The sequence below is a fragment of the Megalobrama amblycephala genome, linkage group LG11 (genome assembly GCF_018812025.1).
Source record: "Megalobrama amblycephala isolate DHTTF-2021 linkage group LG11, ASM1881202v1, whole genome shotgun sequence".
Classification (NCBI taxonomy): domain Eukaryota; kingdom Metazoa; phylum Chordata; class Actinopteri; order Cypriniformes; family Xenocyprididae; genus Megalobrama; species Megalobrama amblycephala.
In genome coordinates, this window is record NC_063054.1 from 19,203,957 (window position 1) to 19,222,398 (window position 18,442).

The window sequence follows — 18,442 nt, forward strand, 5'->3', positions numbered from 1 at the left end:
AATTTTAATCAATGTTTCATCAACCAATTGCCTAGATGTAATAAATAAGAAGCAAATATAGTAGAAAATATAATCATGACATGGAGGCGCGGGCGCGATCACTGGCGCGTGAACTGGAACGCGTCTTACATGAATGAACCGAAACTCAGCGTATAGGCTGCTTGTCTCAGAGACATGAGAAATATCTCTATAGAAAGCATGAAATATCTACTTTAACGAAAACGAAATAATTCAAAACGAAAAGAAATAAGCTACTCTGTTTATGTAGAATAAACCGAATGAATTGTGCATTCTCTCTCTAAGCGCGTCCGTGAGGAGATGATGAGAGTCAATGTCAACTTCATCTTTACCGCCGACATTCAGAAAACATTACTTTATTAATAAACAATTAAAATGTCTCCTTGCTGTTTTGGTCACATTCATAAGACCAATATCGATTCGTAAATCCCAGGCTATATGCCTTTTTCAGTTGATGAATAAACAGTGCATAGTGCACCTCCCACCCAATAAATCGCAATAGGCTTAAAGCTTTGTGTTGCTTTTGATATGGAACAAAGTCTCAGATTTAAAATTCTGTCCATTTCATTAAGAAATTCAAGCAATAAATACCGTTTTGGCGCTCTTTAATGTGGCGTCATATATCGTTGTAGCTTCTGGGTACTCGCCGTTCTGTGTGTTATCAAACGCATAGCAAAAGATTTGTGCCAGTTTCATTTTTGTTCTGGATCCAGTGCTCTGCTGCTACATTGGAGCGCACTCGCCACCAACTGAACAGGGGTGTGAATTACAGTTACAATTTACAACAGATCACCCTCAGTGTAATCTGTCAACGTGATGGACGGCCTTCAGATTTTTCCGTCAATGTTAAAAAAATTCCGTCAATGACGGATACTTTTCGGTTAACGCGACCTCTGTGTTTGACATATGAGAGGTCATTGTACTATTAAAAATATCCTGTAAGTTTCAGAATTCAAAACTTTCTCTTTAGTCTAAAAACACCTTTTATTGAAGCCAAGCTCAGAAAACGACTATTTTCAGATTTTGTCACATTATTACATCATAGTGTGGCGAAAGACTCAGCAGAAGCCTCTGCAGAAGAAGATCAACGCCTACTTCTACATCATTGCCTCTTTAGCCGATTTGTGTAAGTCATGTAGTAGTAAATATGAAACAGACACAAACACAGGATTACTCCAGCAACAAAATGATAGAGATTCCTCTGAGGATTACAAGACGAAGTGCCAGATTGTAGAAAAACACAGGCTACATTCACACTGTCAGTTTTTGGGATTGACAATCGCATTTACTTACAGGAGTGAGTCTTGAAATGTCCCGTACAGCAACTTACAGTAGCATCTCGAATAATGTCTGTGTGAATGTGCAACGGCAGTCAAGCCCGTATTCTCTCACCAGTAGTCAAAGCGACATTGACCAAAGTAATATCAAAGATGGCTACATCTTTCATCTGCCAAATTTTCATAAATTTACAGCAGCGTTTATATCTTTGTAGAGAGTGGAGCATTTGAACACAAGCTGCTTCGAAGCTTTACAAATCTTTTGTTTCGAATCAGTAGTTCGGAGTGTGTATCAAACTGCCAAAGTCACGCTCCCCAGTGGTGAACCATTGAAATTTTGAAACACTTATGACGTAACAATGCCTCGTTTACTGAAATCACGTGACTTTGGCAGTTTGATACGCGTTCCGAACCACTGATTCGAAACAAAAGGTTCGCAAAGCTTCGAAGCTTCATGAAGCAGTGTTTTGAAATCGCCCATCACTATATTGTTGAGTAAAGTCGTTATTTATTTATTTTTTTTTGCCGCACAAAAAGTATTCTGGTTGCTTTATAACATTAAGATTGAACCACTGTACAGGGTTCCTACGCGGTATGGAAAAGTATGGAATTTGATTTGAGTAATTTCCAGGTCTGGAAAAGTATGGAAAAATGAAATCAGAGTATGGAAAAATATTTGTGTTTCCAGACTATTGGCTCTATTCAGTTTTCTAATTTCTCATACCTGTAAACTAGTCACTTTACAGCAAAATTAGCCCTTTTGAATGAAAATACATAATTTATGTAAATCATGTAGATGGTTTTTTTTTTTCCGTGGCCAGTGTGTGTGTCTCAGGATTCTCACAAGAATCGAAAATCGGCTACATTCCCATAGACTGGAGTGAGTCACGACCTTTCTTGGCGTTCTTTGGTGTGATAGATCGCTGTAGCGCTCGTGAACCGACCATCTCTTCCACTTTACTAGTTACAACACAAAATAAACATGATTGAACATCCAAAGGTATGTTGAAAGATACAGTACAACTTACTGAAATCCATATCATGTCACATGCATTGATCAATCAGTGTTTCAACCGCAGAAAGGCGTCAATAAAACGGCTTGTAAAAATGTCACATTTAGCCTACGTCAGAAAAGCTGTTCAATGTCCAAAAACTCATTAGTTTAAAACTCACAAAAAGAACTTTGAGAGGAGCATTTTGCTAAATACATGCACCATAGGCTATTGCATATTCATTGTATTTGTACTTAACATATGCTTCGATATTGAATGTATAAATCTGTTTCATTGCAGCCACCATTTAAATGTTTAGGCCTAAAAAAAAAAAAAATTATAAAAACTTCCTTATGTGTAATTTAGCCTATATGTAAGTAGCTTGCAAATCAATTTTAACCTAATATTATAATGTACCAGCTGTGGTTCCTTGTATAATTTACTGCATTAGTTGAGTTTTTTTTTTTCTTTGAGGAAATTTTCCATGTACTGTACCTGATAAGCCCCAAATTAATCAATACTGAATCAAAGGTAATCAAATCAAATCGCAAGCTTCTGAATCAAAATCACATTCAATTGTGAAATTTGTCAATGCGCAGCCCTACTGCCAATAATTTATTATTATTTTTTTATTTTTACTTGAAGCAAATGTTGTTTTTTCCATTTATATTCTTGTCAGAGTGCACCAGAATGCTTCGTTTGCATGTTAAAATCACAAAAATCTTCTCCTGGGGGAGGATGCCCCCAGACCCCCCTACAACAACTTTGTTCCTACACATCACCATTTACACCTCTTTTCACTTTGCAGATGTATATAAACGTATGAATTTCTAAAATATAACAGAAACTGATACTGCGCTTCTGTAGGCTACTCGTACTTGTAGGCTACTCTATAGAAATGCTTCGATACCAACAACCAATACCGACAACAGAGCAAACACTGACCAGAATGGATAAATCACAGAAGGATGTCTGTAAAGTAAATGTTTTAAATTAATAGACAAATTAAATATTTACGCCTATGTAGCAAGTGGTATGGTCAGAAAGGGAAACAAACTAAAACCGGTGACACACCTAACGATTGTAAGGCCGATTATGAGTGTAATTTGATACTTACGACTGATCATGTCCAATCGCGCCGAGTCAGAGCCAGTTGCGTTCAGTCGGTGTTTACAGTTGGTGCTTAAAATCGTGCAGTGTGCTGCGTCTAACGATTATAGTCTTAGAATTTTTAGAAACAGTCATTGCCAGTCCTCCTCACAAAGATTCTTCTCAAATTTGATAATTCCCACTTCTGAAGTAGTGATTACGAGCAAATCGCATTCAAGTTTCGAAAAGAAAGTCATTTTTACAATAGCGCTGAGAGCACGTGAAGGCAGCATAATATTTGCGACCGATGACGTCTCTGTTTCCTTGGAGACTGTGTCAGGCGATTGTAAACAAGCGGCGAAATGGCGTCAAAAAACGTTTGCAACATAAATACACATTGGACAACCGGTATGGAAGAAAAACTGGTTGAACTCTGGCAAGAGTACGAATACAACATATCTTCGAAGGAATAACGTACCATAATAGAAGTGATAAGGAAAGAAGCTGGGCTGCTATTGCGGAAGCTTTGACGTATCAGGTACAGGACCGGATTATCCATAGACGGGATTGGGCGAGTGTCCTGGGGCACCAGCCAATAGGGGGGCAACAAGTGATAAAGATAATGACTAACGTTAGACTTTTTTTTATCATGTTTTGTATATATATTATTTATCTGGAAAGATACGGATACAAAATTAACAGTTAATGATACAATATATACAGAGAGAATATAAAGAGCCCTGCCCCTTTGATCGCGAAAGTGAAAGTGCCCTTTGAGGTCGCATTGTGGTAGTATAATTTACTTCTGTGGTAATTTAATGGTCTGTACAGTGCCGTTTCAAGTCGAACAAGCTTCATTGAGGATCGCAGCTTATCGTTGCTTAACAACGGCGACACCACCGGAGTGCAAGCTCTAAAAATAGATTAATTTACCAAAGTTTACTCACCTCAAATTCTCTCTGTTGAAAACAAAGTGCGCGTTTTCCTTTTTTTTTTTTTTTTTTTTTTCCCGCACAAATATAGCTGCAGATGAAGAGCGCCAGCTGTTTGTTTACATCCATTTTCAAGATCCCGCGCACAGTGTGTTGCTTAGCAGCGGTCTCAATCGTAAACGTTTGTGTTCTTCTCCGACTGTCAACGATTAAAATCAGCTCCAGTTGAAGGAAACAATCGGTATGTGTGTTCTGTTCAGTCTTAGAATGTTTCAGCTAATAGTTAGGTGTGTCCCTGGCTTAAGTCACTACACCACCCTGTTAATATATTAGTACTTGTAGATTAATCCCCAACAAAAGTCACACAGATACGTGGTTTTAAGAAGAGAAGGGCCTAGACGTGAATACTTAATACCAAACTTTATTTCAACAATCAAACACTAATTTAAAAATCACTAAAAGACTGTAGGACCCGGACTACAAACATGAGGCAGAGAAAACATAGAAAAGGAGACCGAGGCTTACCAATGGCGGAAATCGTTTGGAAGGAGGTCTGGAAATTTGAGTATGGAAAAGTATGGAATTTTAAAATGGAAAATGTGTAGGAACCCTGACTGTAGTCACATGAACTGTTTTAAAGTTTTGTTTTGTCTTTAGTAGCTTTCTGGGCATCTAAAAGTGTTAATTATCTTGCTGTCAGTGGAGGCCTCACTGAGCCTTCGGATTTCATCAAAAATATCTTAATTTGTGTTCTGAAGATGAACAAAGGTCTTACGGGTGAAGAACGACATGAGGGTGAGTAATTAATGACAGAATTTTCATTTTTGATTGAAATAACCCTTTAAGAAAGCAGATCACGTCAGCTTCATTTTACATTTTACAAGTAGGCTTTGACCTGTTTAGGCTTTAATTACAGTTAACATTGAACTTAACTGAGACTCGAGAGTGTCTGTAGATGTTTAAGAGGCTGCTGTGTCGATTGCAATATTGAGGTGTTCAGATTTTTTTCGACTTTATAAAATAAATGTGATTGCTCTCCTCACAAATAAACTTTCTTGTTTTTCTACTGGCATGTTTATTGGGTGTTGAGGACTAGTGCATCTTTGAGCCTACATTCAGTATGAGTAAAATACTTAAGTAGTGTTAAAATCAGATACTCTTAAGACTTACTCAAATGGTATTGAAATTGGTAATTTGTAACTTGTAATGGAATCATTTTTGCTGTAAGGTACATGTACTTAAGTATGATTTCCAGGTACTCTTTACACCGCTGTAATTAAGTAAACACTAATAATTTAATAACATTGTTAAATGTAAGCACATCTCAAGTGAATATCCATTTTTCATACTCTACTGTACATTATACTGTTGTGATGCCTAAATTCACTTGTAGCATTTAAACTGTCTGTTTCAATTAATTGATTAATACAGTTGTGTTTGTTTCCTCACTCAAAAATGCACCTGGACAACATATGAAGGTAAATATTGCTTTTATTTCTATCAAATTGTTTTATTGGTGCTTTTAAATAAAACATGAAAAACTGATGAATTTTAACTACATTTTGATTGTAATGTAGTTCTTAGAGAATGATGGATCCTTTGACTTAAAGTCACCTCTTTCAGCAATTTTAGAGCAAGAACATAAAATCTGTGACTGAATACCACTGAAAAGCTGAAGAATATTGAGATACTGTACATGTCATATCGCCCAGCTCTACATCCACGGGCTTCTTGTGAATAGAATGGTAAACAGCTACTGTATGTGTCATGGCATTTGTAGAACTAATATTGATATTGACATTATTATCCTCAAAATCCTATACAATTCAAAGTGCTTAATTAGTTATAAGATGAAGACAAAGTCATTTTCTCAGTCTGTAGGAGTGTGACAGAGGTGGATGTTACAAGGAAGGAGTAAGGCAAATGGCTGGCGACACTCCTCATGAACATTCAACCCTATGCCGCGGGGAAGGTGAGAAAATCCGTTCAGGATGTTCTCCGAGGAATATTCCCAGCAAGGAGACAGGGCAAAAACATTCGTATTTTCACCAGATCTCATTTCCATCCTCCTCCTCACACACATACATACACACACACACACACACACACACACACACCGAAGTTGCATTCTGGAGAACCTTCTCTGAACAACACCACCATCATCATAATTACTCTGGGAGAATTCACTTAGCTCCTGACAAAATAATTCACTCTGCCCGTGTCTGCCACAGACTAAACTATAGATACGAATAAAATGGCTCATTCTGAGCTAGGAAAATAGATGTGTTCTGTGCTGGATGTGAAATTGGAGCTGAAATCACAGCACATCACAAGGTGCTTGCTAGTCACACCCATATGATCAGTGCCTTCATGTTTACTCTATTTAGATTAGAGGAGTGCCTGGTCATTTTTGCAGTCATGCAAGCAGAGCTGTTTGCTCGTATTATGGGTTTTATAATGAAGCTGTTCTGTATTATTAAAGAGAACTGATAGAGATCACAAACACGTTTCTCTCAGGAGACTACAGGCTTGTTTGGAGGGCACAGATGAAAAAGTGTTGAAGAATTCATCTCTTCTTTCTCTTGTGTCATAGCAGATTTTTAGCAGGCTTAATGGTTAGGCTCTGGATTTGGTTGGTGGGCTCTGCACTTACCCCCTGAGAAAAGTAGAAAGCAGCAATGCCCAGAGGCCAGAAGCAACAGAGCATGGAGAAAATAGCGAGGCCTAGGTGATCACGAGGAGGGATGACGATGAAGTTGTCCTCGCTCTCGCTGTCACTGGAGCAGTCTGTCTATAGGGAGAGAGAAGATTCATTAAAATCACTTCAGTTTGTTTACAGGTGATGTATTTAAAGTCTGGATTTCAAGTAAATTATAATACTGAGAGTAAGTAATATTGAGAAATGATTATTATCATTTAAAATGACTGTTTGAATATATTTTAAAATGTAATTTATTCATGTTATGTTAAAGCTGAAATTTCAGAAGCCAGTACTCCCGTCTTCAGTGTCACACGATCCTTCAGAAATCATTCCAATATGCGCAAGAAACATTTCTTATTATTATCATTTTTGAAAACGGTTGTGCTGCTTAATATTTTAGTGGAAACAGTCATAATTTTTTTCAATATTCTAAGATGGTTCAAAAGAACAGCAATTATTTGAAATATAATTTTTTGTAAGAATGTAAAAAGTCCATTTTGATCATTTTAAGGAGTCATTTCTGAATAAAAACATTTATTTCTTGAAAAAACAACAACAAAAATCTTACTGGCCCCAAACCTTTGAATTGCAATGTACATAAAATTATGAAAAAACAAAAGAAGTAAACTGGACTAGCGTATATATGTATAGTCCAGTTTTTTTTTTTTTTGGACGGTTAGATGGACAAGTCAGAATTATTTTCTGTGATAATGAACATTTAAGCATCACATACTGTTCATAGGGCTTGTATTGACACCTTTTATTGAATCTGTGCAGCATTTCTACAATTTATGAATTTTGCATTGTTTGTCAGTTCTCTCCTTTGATTCCAGTGATTCACTCGAGTAACTAAAAATAACGCAGCCTGGTGAAGAGTGTGCCAAGAGGAAAGCTGTTAGGAAAATATTTCTGGACTGATTCACAGCAATAAGCTGCAATCATCAGCGGTGAAGGATAGCTCTGTCACCGGGGTTTTATCTGTGAAAATAATAGGCCTACCTCTCTATAAAATAACATGAGATGTTAGATTGGATTTCTCTGTAAGGAGGGGGTGAAGTGGCTTGTGCACATGGATAGTCATGTTTTCCTCTATATGGTCTAGTACATCTCTTGGCAAAAACCAAAATACGGTTTTGTTGTTTGGGTGTCAGAAACTGAAGAAATAGACATTTCTTTGTAGTTAATGCCAAAGAAACCTGGCAAATATCAGTCCATATAACGAATTGTCACACCTACACCTACATTCCTTATATCCGAACACCTTGACGTTACATAAGAGGATATAAATATTTTATTGGGCATTTGTTAGCCGGTCTGCTGTGTGCTGTGGACTAGCAGTTTAGTGCTTTAAACTGAAACAATGCAGGATTATAAAATGAACTGCGCCCGTTTGTATGCATTGTTTTCTCAGTGCTTTTATGTGTGCATATTTGCACATTTCCTGGTGTGTTTTTTTTTTTTTTTTTTTTTTTACTGCTACAGGTTTTGGAGGATGCACCATATGGCATTCTTTTCTAAAACTGTACACCACCTCTGCAGCATTAAATAAATAATAGTGACTAGGGGATACACAATATATTAGTACTAGAGTTGTCATGGTACCGACAATCGTATCAAAAGTACTGACATCGCTACCAAGTCGGTACTGAAATTTTAAAAATGTGAGGCTTTGAGCGCTGTTGAGTGGATTCGTAAAAACACTTCTGATTGGCCACTGTGTTGACGCGCTCATCGGATATATCTATGATTGGCTTCAATGATCACCGCTTTAAAAACGTTGTAAATAGTCATCAGTGATGCTCTTCACCTAGCGCTCTTCACACGGATACGCATGCGAGTGTTTGAAAGCAGTCGTCTATCGCGGACCAGTGGGGTGGTTTGGGTTAGTGATCACCTAGCATTTTTATATATTATTATTTCCATGAAGATGTGTTATGTAACAAACCACATTTTAGAATTTAGAATCTGCAAGCAAAATCTATGCGGCTTAAAAACCTGAAGGGGCAAGTGCCCCAAATCAAATCGTGAGGTTCGTAGAGATTCCCACCCCTACTACTGACTATAAGTACCTTTGCAACTACATGTCAACTTATTTATACTAACCTGAACCCTAACACCTAACCCTAAGCTAACAGATTACTAATACTCTAAAGAGAGTTAGTTGCAAAGTTACTTACAGTTAGTACAATGTCTAAAGTGGGCGATCGAAATAAAGTGTAACCAAAAAAAAGTATTAATTTATAAAAGTATCATATATGATATTGAATATTTAATTGTCCCCTTTGTCATCATAACAGATTAATTTACAACAATTAAAGGTGCCCTCGAATGAAACATTTAATTTATCTTGGCATAGTTGAGTAACAAGAGTTCAGTACATGAAAATGACATACAGTGAGTCTCAAACTCCATTGTTTCCTCCTTCTTTTATAAATCTCATTTGTTTAAAAGACCTCCGAAGAACAGGCGAATCTCAACATAACACCGACTGTTACGTAACAGTCGGGGTGTACGCCCCCAATATTTGCATATGCCAGCCCACGTTTCCAACATTATAAAAGGCATTAGACAAGGGCAGCCAGTATTAACGTCTGGATGTGCACAACCAAATCATCAGACTAGGTAAGCAAGCAAGAACAATAGCGAAAAATGGCAGATGGAGCAATAATAACTGACATGATCCATGATAACATGATATTTTTAGTGATATTTGTAAATTGTCTTTCTAAATGTTTTGTTAGCATGTTGCTAATGTACTGTTAAATGTGGTTAAAGTTACCATTGTTTCTTACTGTATTCACGGAGACAAGAGAGCCGTCGCTATTTTCATTTTTAAACACTTGCAGTCTGTATAATGCATAAATACAACTTCATTCTTTATAAATCTCTCCAACAGTGTAGCATTACCCGTTAGCCACGGAGCACTATCAAACTCATTCAAAATCAGAAGTAAACAATATAACAGTATACAATACTCACATAATCCGACGCATGCATGCCGCATGCATGACGAACACTTTGTAAAGATCCATTTTGAGGGTTATATTAGCTGTGTAAACTTTAAGGCAAGCGCGAGCTCTGTGGGCAGAGAGCACGGGATTTAAAGGGGCCGCAGCATAAAATCAGTGCATTGTTAATGATGCCCCAAAATAGGCAGTTAAAAAAATTAATAAAAAAAATCTATGGGGTATTTTGAGCTGAAACTTCACAGACACATTCAGGGGACACCTTAGACTTATATTACATCTTTTAAAAACATAATCTAGGGCACCTTTAAAACTGCTGATTGTAAATTTTTACACAAAAATAGTACAGAATTTACATATCTCACATTTATCGAGTAATGGTCAAACTAAATCAAAATAATTATTGTTGTTCTAATAGTGACTAAATTTGAATTAGTTGCAGACAGTCCTGTTTTACCAGATTTAGGTGTGTTTGTGCAATGTGTGTGTGTTTTTTTAGCTTGTATAGAATCTGTATATGCTTAACAAATTCGAACCGACAGCACCTGTATTTTTTCAATAATGCTTTTGTTTAAAAATAATGTAGGAAGCTTCTCCTGCAACAGAAAATGTACAAACATTTTTCTGTCAATGCCCTGCATGGATTCAAATGCCTAATGCATTGAACTATCCAAAAAATGGAATAAAAACAGATAAGCCAAAAACAATCTCATCATCTCCACATTCAGCTGAAAGGCATGAAATTTGTGCATTATTTTATTACTGATCTAAGCTGTATGCGAGTAATCTGCCAGCAGTGTCAAATGGTTAAGCCCCAGAGCCAGAGACCCACAGCTTGGCCCCCGATAAGCCCACCTCCACCCCTGCTTCTACTTCTCAGGTGCCTCTCCTGAAAGAGGGTGGGCGGGGGTGACGGCAGATGCTGTCACTGCCTGCCAGCTTCCCGACAGGTAATGACAGATTAATGGATGGTTTTATCCTTTCAGGGTGGCAGGAGGCATAGGAAGGAAAGCGTGTAATTTATGTTACCAAAATGCCTCCCCCAGCATGAGCACGATGAGACCTGTCCTTCTCCCCATTTCTGTCTTTTCTGTTCTTTTGCGATCCATCGCTCAGCTAATAGAACTTCATCTCATTTTCAAGGTGATCGATGTCAACACTTTCAAACTTATTATGTATGTGTCATGTGTGAGGGCTCTGGATGAGTGCCCTCCTTTGGCGGAGAGGAAATTGAATCCATACACATTTGTGATTAGCTGCTTAATCAAATTTATCCAAATTCCAGTTACTCTATCCGACACGATTTCATCGCAATGCAATAGGAGTATAATAGCTTCATGTTAAACTGAAATTAGCCTCAGATGGCACACAGACCTCCCAAAGTCTGTTCACTGAACATCTGATGCAAATTGCACACAAAAATGGCAAGCATTGACTGAAGCCTAAAATTTTAATCTGATTGGTTGAATGTTTTTAAGGGTCTGAACACTAAAGGAACACTATTGTACTTGTACAGATTTTTTCTATTGTTATACACTACCGTTCAAAAGCAGGTACGATTTTTAAAATGTTTTTGAAATATTACAATTGTTCTCTATTTTAATATATGTTGTTAATGTTAAAAGTAAAAATGTTAAAAGCCTTAAAGGGTTAGTTCACCCAAAAATGAAAATTCTGTCATTAATTGCTCACCCTCACGTCGTTCCACACCCGTAAGACCTTTGTTCATCTTCGGAACACAAATTAAGATATTTTTGATCAAATCTGATGGCTCAGTGAGGCCTCCATTGACAGCACTTTCAGATCCCCAGAAAGCTACTAAAAACATATTTAAAACAGTTCATGTGAGCTTCATGAAGCAGTGTTTTGAAATTGGCCATCACTAGATATTGTTGAATAAAGTCTTCTAGAATAAAGTATTCTCGTCGCTTCATAAAATTAAGGTTGAACCACTGTATTCACGTGAACTGTTTTAAATATGTTTTTAGTAGCTTTCTAGACATCTGAAAGTGTTAATTATCTTTCTGGCAATGGAGGCCTCACTGAGCCATCGGATTTTATCAAAAATATCTTAATTTGTGTTCTGAAGATGAGCAAAGGTCTTACGGGTGTAGAACGACATGAGGGTGAGTAATTAATGACAGAATTTTCATTTTTGGGTGAGCTAACCCTTTAAGTTTCACATGATCCTTCAGAAATCATTTTAATATGTTGATTTGGCGCTAAAGAAACATTTTTCATTGTTATCAATGTTAAAGGAAGAGAATATTATTGTGGAAACTGATACATGTTTTTCAGGATTCTCTGATAAATAGAAAGTTATATAAATATTATATATATTACAGATGTCTTTACTGTCACTTTTTATCAATTTAATGCATCCTAGCTCAAAAGTATTAATTTCTTTTTTTAAAAAGTATAGTTTCAATAAAATTTCAAATTTGGCAATTTAGTTACTTATCCCCACTTTTCTAAACTTTTTGAATTTAGATCATTGTTGTTTGTGGCTGTTATGTCGGAGAGCTGCCTAATTATTTGTTTCCAAGTCCGCTTGAGGCAAACTGTTGTATTTGCCAAAGTTTGCTAAGCCTGTGGCATAAGAATTTTGTTTGAAACATTTAATTTCCAACTAACTAGATAACCATGAACAAAACTCTATATGTTCAGTTTTGTTTTATGAGTTCAGGCATTCCTCCTGTCCAAGTGGATCGATCTTGGCCAGAATGAGACCAGACTTTTTGCCACAAGACTGAACTTAAATTAGTGTAGGCTTGGTTTTTGTCCTTTCATAAAGCAAAACGCAACGTGTGCAGTTTTATTCCGAACTGCATTTCAAATGCACAGGATTTATGAATTCTTCCTTTGCCGCAGTCTCTCTCCACATCGTTCTGACTTCGAGCAGGCTGTAGGGAGAGCTGTGCAAATGGATTTTGATGTTGCGGATGGAAAGCGAATGAGGCGATCTAAACAACAACCAGTAAACTGATGGAACTGGAGGGTGTGTGTGTGTGTGTGGGGGGGGGGGGGGGGGGGTGTCATGGAACAAAAGAGCTGTCAGGTGAAAAGCTCTCCGAGGCAATTATATTCCTACAAAGGGTCAAGTAACTGCATCAGCGACAACGTCGGGAGGTCATTGTCCCGGCAGGTGTCATAGCATTGCTGAAAACAGCCGCATACATTTTTAATGGAACTGTTCAGAGATTATAAGCGGTTGGCTCATGGTAGAGAGTAGTTAAGTTGCATCCTGCCAGGTGCTGGCAGCGTTTCAGGAGCGGGTCATGAGGATATAATTCATCAGGGGGTTTGATTAACGTCTAGCACACGCCAGACAAATAAAAAATACCGACTTACTGAGCTGTTAATAAGCCCGGCTGATTTATAGACCCCAGATCCACACTTGCATATGGCATGACCTGTGTTCAAGGACCACAATAGGATTCTCAATCACTGAGCACATAACCAGGATGACATGTGTGCATGAAAATAGTGAAAAGAATAATAATTCTGTGCCATATTTTTTTACAAACCATATTTTCTGATGCATTACTTTCCTGTTCCAGAATCAATTGTTTTACCTGATGTTTGATGGCAAATGCTTGTTGAAAAAAGCTAAAAGAATATTATTTTAAAAAGCTCAAGGCTGAAGTAGTAATTTATGGGTACTTGGGCTCAGTTTGATATTGAAGCCAGGGATAAACTATTGTAATTGATATTTGCAACCTCCTAACAGAGATACATTAGTACAGTAATACATTTTGCGATGTTTACTCTTGCTAACCTATCCATCAGCGGTTATGATAAATTAATTTTCTGTAGAAAACACGGCAAGCTCATTTATCTCCAGTCTGTGTAAATAGCCTTTGATCACCTGGGAACTCGGCGTACCCTCTCGCCCACAATGTAGCAGTAATGAGATTAAGAATGGGTTAGTGTTGACAGAGTTCTGTGGGTCTTAATAATTTAAAGACTAATTAATTGCCTGGTGCCAGAGCTTTTCATTTAGGCTACAGAGCAGCATATAAGAGAAACACCATTAGTTGTTCAATGTAATGGCTGCGCTTGGCTCTGATGCTGTGAAATCATGAGTAGAGCCAGTACAACCAGACTTTTAATGATGGCCAGATTTTTTTTTTTTTTTCACATAGCGAAACATGTTGGTTTCAGTAAATCAAAACATTTTGTGTCAGATGCAGCCCTTAGAGGGATAGTTCACCCAAAGATTAAAAATGTTTATGATTACCCTCAAGTTCTTGAACTGTCCCTTTAATAATCCAGCTGTGATCTTACATTTTTGATCTTTAACATGCTTTTGGTAGATTATGTAATATATTATAAAAATCTAAAATAATTTTATTATATATAATAAAAATAACTGATAGCAGTTTTTGAATTTATTATTATTTTAGATTTTTTTTAGCTTTTTTATTTTAGATTCTCTTAGCTACCCCAGCTAAGTCTCGAAATCACAAAGTTATATTCACATTATGTTTTTGAAATTAATTTAGCAAGGAATTTTTGCCTTTTTATTTTAGCTTGCTCTCTGAAGTGCGCTTTATCGCGTGTCTTTTAGGAGCTTTATATAAAATGGCTGCTGATGTTTTGACATGGCCCTGAAATTCATCTTGTGACTGGCATCCGGCATGCTGGAAAGAAACTGCAGGTGCATCAATGCGTCAGCGGAATATGATTAGGGGTTGAAGAACTTATTCGTCTTTCTTTCCGTCATAAAGGACATATTTGTGAGGCCACATTTCAGCTGTGAGAGTTTGTTTGCAAGGGAGAAAGTGAGAAATTAAGACAGTTTGACAGTATACAACTGTACACAGAAAAGCCTTTTCTTTTCTTTTTTCTTTTTCTTTTGCAGTCAGTCATCTAAGTAAAAGTTACATCTCCACAACTGACAGAAATATGTCCCTGTGGTACTTGGTGGTAAACAGCTCTCGGAAGAGAAATACTTTCCTTCTGTTTTCCACGTGGGATCAAATTTGAGAGATAAACTGTTTATTGGATGTTTTAGAAGTTTGACCAATTGGACACATGCACATTCTCTGAAAACTCTGCCCAAATATATCGACTGCATTAACAGCTGAAAGACATTTATTTATTTGATGGCACAGTAACACAGATGGTGTGTGATGGCAGATGATATCAAATGGGTAGCGAAAGAAAACAAATGACATTATTAACTATAAAGTTCAACGCTACAGATTTCCAATCATCAAGAGCATTCCAGCTGTTAGATAGTTAGCAAACCAGCTTAGGGCATCTACAATTGATCATATTGAAAACCTATGGAATAAAAAGACCCAATGATGGAAATAAATCCACAGACACACAGACCTTTTAAAGGTACAAATAATTATAAAATATATTTCCTTGCTAGGGATGCACAATATATATTAGTATCATATTAGTTATCGGTTGATATTAGAGATTTTTTTTTTTTTTAATTATTGGTATTGGTTGACATTGGACATTAAATTGTTTGTGCTCATTATCCCTATTTTATATTTAGATTGCTGTCATCTAACGCTTAAAGTGAAAAACACTGTTAAATGTATTCTTAAAATAAATATCCATTATTATAATATTATTTTTATCATTAAATCTAAATAAATATTGCCCAGTATAAGGCAGACAGAAGTTTAATATTGGATTTCTGTATTTCTATTATAGGTGAGTGACATTTCTCATCACAGCATTCCATTGTTCTCAGCATGTGGCTTAGTAATCTATGCAATTAAAGTAACTTGGGTTGAACCAATATTAAAATTCTGCCCAACGCTGATAAGCTGACAATTATTTTCATGTTATGGCCAATAAATGGTAAATGGTTTGAATTAAAATTCTATACAGTTTTTCTTAATTAAAAATAAAACTACAACATCAGTCTGTACAGGTAATCACCTTTTGTTTAAAACTATAGTTGGTACTGATGTATATATGGCTCTTCCATGTTTCTTTTAAATACTAACATTTAATTTAAGCATCACAACATATTGTAAGAAAATGTATGAAATATATGTGTATAATATCTAAAAAATGTAATTGGACTCCTATACCATTTACGTTTAGCTTATCAAAAAACAACAGGGATAATAAACATGAAAATCTCCATCAACATAATCATTATCATCATCTTGTCATTTAAAGGAGGCTCATTGAGGATTCTTAAGTTATTATCCACTGAGAGAATCTCTTAAAATCACAATTAAGACATTCAGACACATCCCCATTCAAGGCAATGCAATGATTTCTTTTTTAATCCTTTCTGGATAATTCATCCTTTGTGCATTCTTTCTAACGGGCAATTCAATCTTAGGAGAAATAACTAAATTGGCTTTAAAGCCATCAAATTCGGGTTTAAGGAGATAAAATACTGCTTTCATAACATCCTGTGACTTCCAAACAAAAACAGGACCATTAGTGGCTCTTTTCCACTACAGGAGATCGGCCAACCAAGATCTGCCGTCAATCCCCCCTCAAACAAGAAGCTCTGACAGATGTGTGTGTGCACTCTCCAAGAGTGGCACAGGCACAGTTCACACACTTTTCTGTTACACACAATATTTCACAACACTAGAATAAAGAAAAAGAATGGGAACGACAGAGGTGTCTCTAGAGGCAAACTCCCGAGTTCACTTTATCATTGCCACAGAGGAAGAACAGAGGGATCTTAAAGCTATAGAATACAAATGAGAAACACAAGCCTCAATGTCACAGGGATATTACTAATGCACTGTATCGCTCAAAGGATGCTCATGAATATCCTATTATCAGATATAAGACACTGTGTGAACCTGATGAATCATTAGCCATTCAGATGAATCATTCTGATTTCACACATGCTCACTGTAATGACATTTGCTTGACATAACTCATGCCCAGATTGTTTATTTACATTCACATCTGTGCTTTTTGAGGGAAAATCTGTATAAGAAAATTCAGTTGATGCTGTATATTTAATTTTGCATGCTCATTTCTTCTTTTTTTATTTTTACATTTGTGTACCTTAAAAGATTAGTTCACTTTCAAATAAAATTTTCCTGATAATTTACCCCTATGTCATCCAAGATGTTTGTGTCTTTCTTTCTTCAGTCGAATAGAAATTAAGGTTTTTGATGAAAACATTCCAGGATTATTCTCCTTATAGTGGACTTCAATGGACTCCATACGGCTGAAGGTCAAAATTACAGTTTCAGTGCAGCTTCAAAGGGCTTTAAATGATACCAGACGAGGAATAAGGGTCTTATCAAGCGAAACGATCGGTCATTTTCGAAAAAAAATGTAAATGTATATGCTTTATATAAACAAATGTTTGCCTTCCAAGTGGTTCCGCCAAAACCGCACTTTCATCAAAAAGCTTACGCTGTATGTCCTACGCCTTCCCTATTCCATTTTTTCCGTAAGTTGAATAGGTAAGGCGAAAATGACCGATCGTTTCGCTAGATAAGACCCTTATTCCTTGTCTGGTATCGTTTAAAGCCCTTTGAAGCTGCAATGAAACTGTAATTTTGACCTTCAACCATTTGGAGGCCATTGAAGTCCACTATAAGGAGAATAATCCTGGAATGTTTTCTTCAAAAACCTTAATTTCTTTTTGACTGAAGAAAGAAGGACATGGACATCTTGGATGACATGGGGGTGAGTAAATTATCAGGAAAATTTTATTTGAAAGTGAACTAATCCTTTAACTTTATAGTTAAGGTATACTGGTAAATTATACATTGGTAAATGTAACCTTTAGCAGATCTAAAAATAAATATCCATTTTTTATTCTGTACATTATGTTGAGATGCCTGTATTCACTTGTAGCATTTAAAAACAATTAATTTTTGTTTTTAATATTATTTTTTGGCTCTGTTCACATTATATGTAGGGCTGCCCTCAACTAAAGATTTTTCTAGTCGACTAGTAGTCGTTCATTTAAGCGACTAATCGCACATGTATATTTAAAAGCCATATAAATCATAATAATGAGCATTTAATTGCCTGTATATAATACATGGCCTAATCAGTGCTCAAATGCAAGCGTAAAGCTTGCCACAGCAATGAATATGAATGTGTCATGAAAAAATGGCAAGGAGACAGTCTAAACATTTTAATAATTTTTTGATAATGTTTACTGTGTTTTCGGCTGCAGGGATTAAGTCGACGATGCTGACTTGTCATCTCCACAGTAGTGGACTCAATGATATGTACGTTTCATACGAATCACATTATCTGAGAATATTTGTTTTCCACTTGAATTGGTTGGCAATTGCTTGACATTTCAAGCTTTCTATAATTATATTTCTCATGTCTGTGAGGCAAGTATACACTTAATTGTGGTTAATTTTTTTGACACACTCACGTTCACAGAGACTGAGATGGCAGAAAGCGTGTTTGTTTTCTTTATTTTACAAAGGCAACGTTTTCTTGTTATTGTGAGTTTACACAAATAGAAGTAGACAAGATTTACAGTTTT

General features: G+C 36.4%; 1 protein-coding gene across 2 annotated transcripts in view; it reads right to left on the minus strand.

Annotated features, from left to right (window-relative positions):
• Positions 1-18,442, minus strand: part of syndig1l (synapse differentiation inducing 1-like) — a 36,692-nt gene that overhangs the window by 6,679 nt on the left and 11,571 nt on the right. For both annotated transcript variants that reach the window (XM_048206578.1, XM_048206577.1), the window contains exon 3: positions 6,962-7,099. In XM_048206578.1, the coding sequence (XP_048062535.1) occupies positions 6,962-7,099 (138 nt within the window). The remainder of the gene's footprint in view (positions 1-6,961; positions 7,100-18,442) is intronic.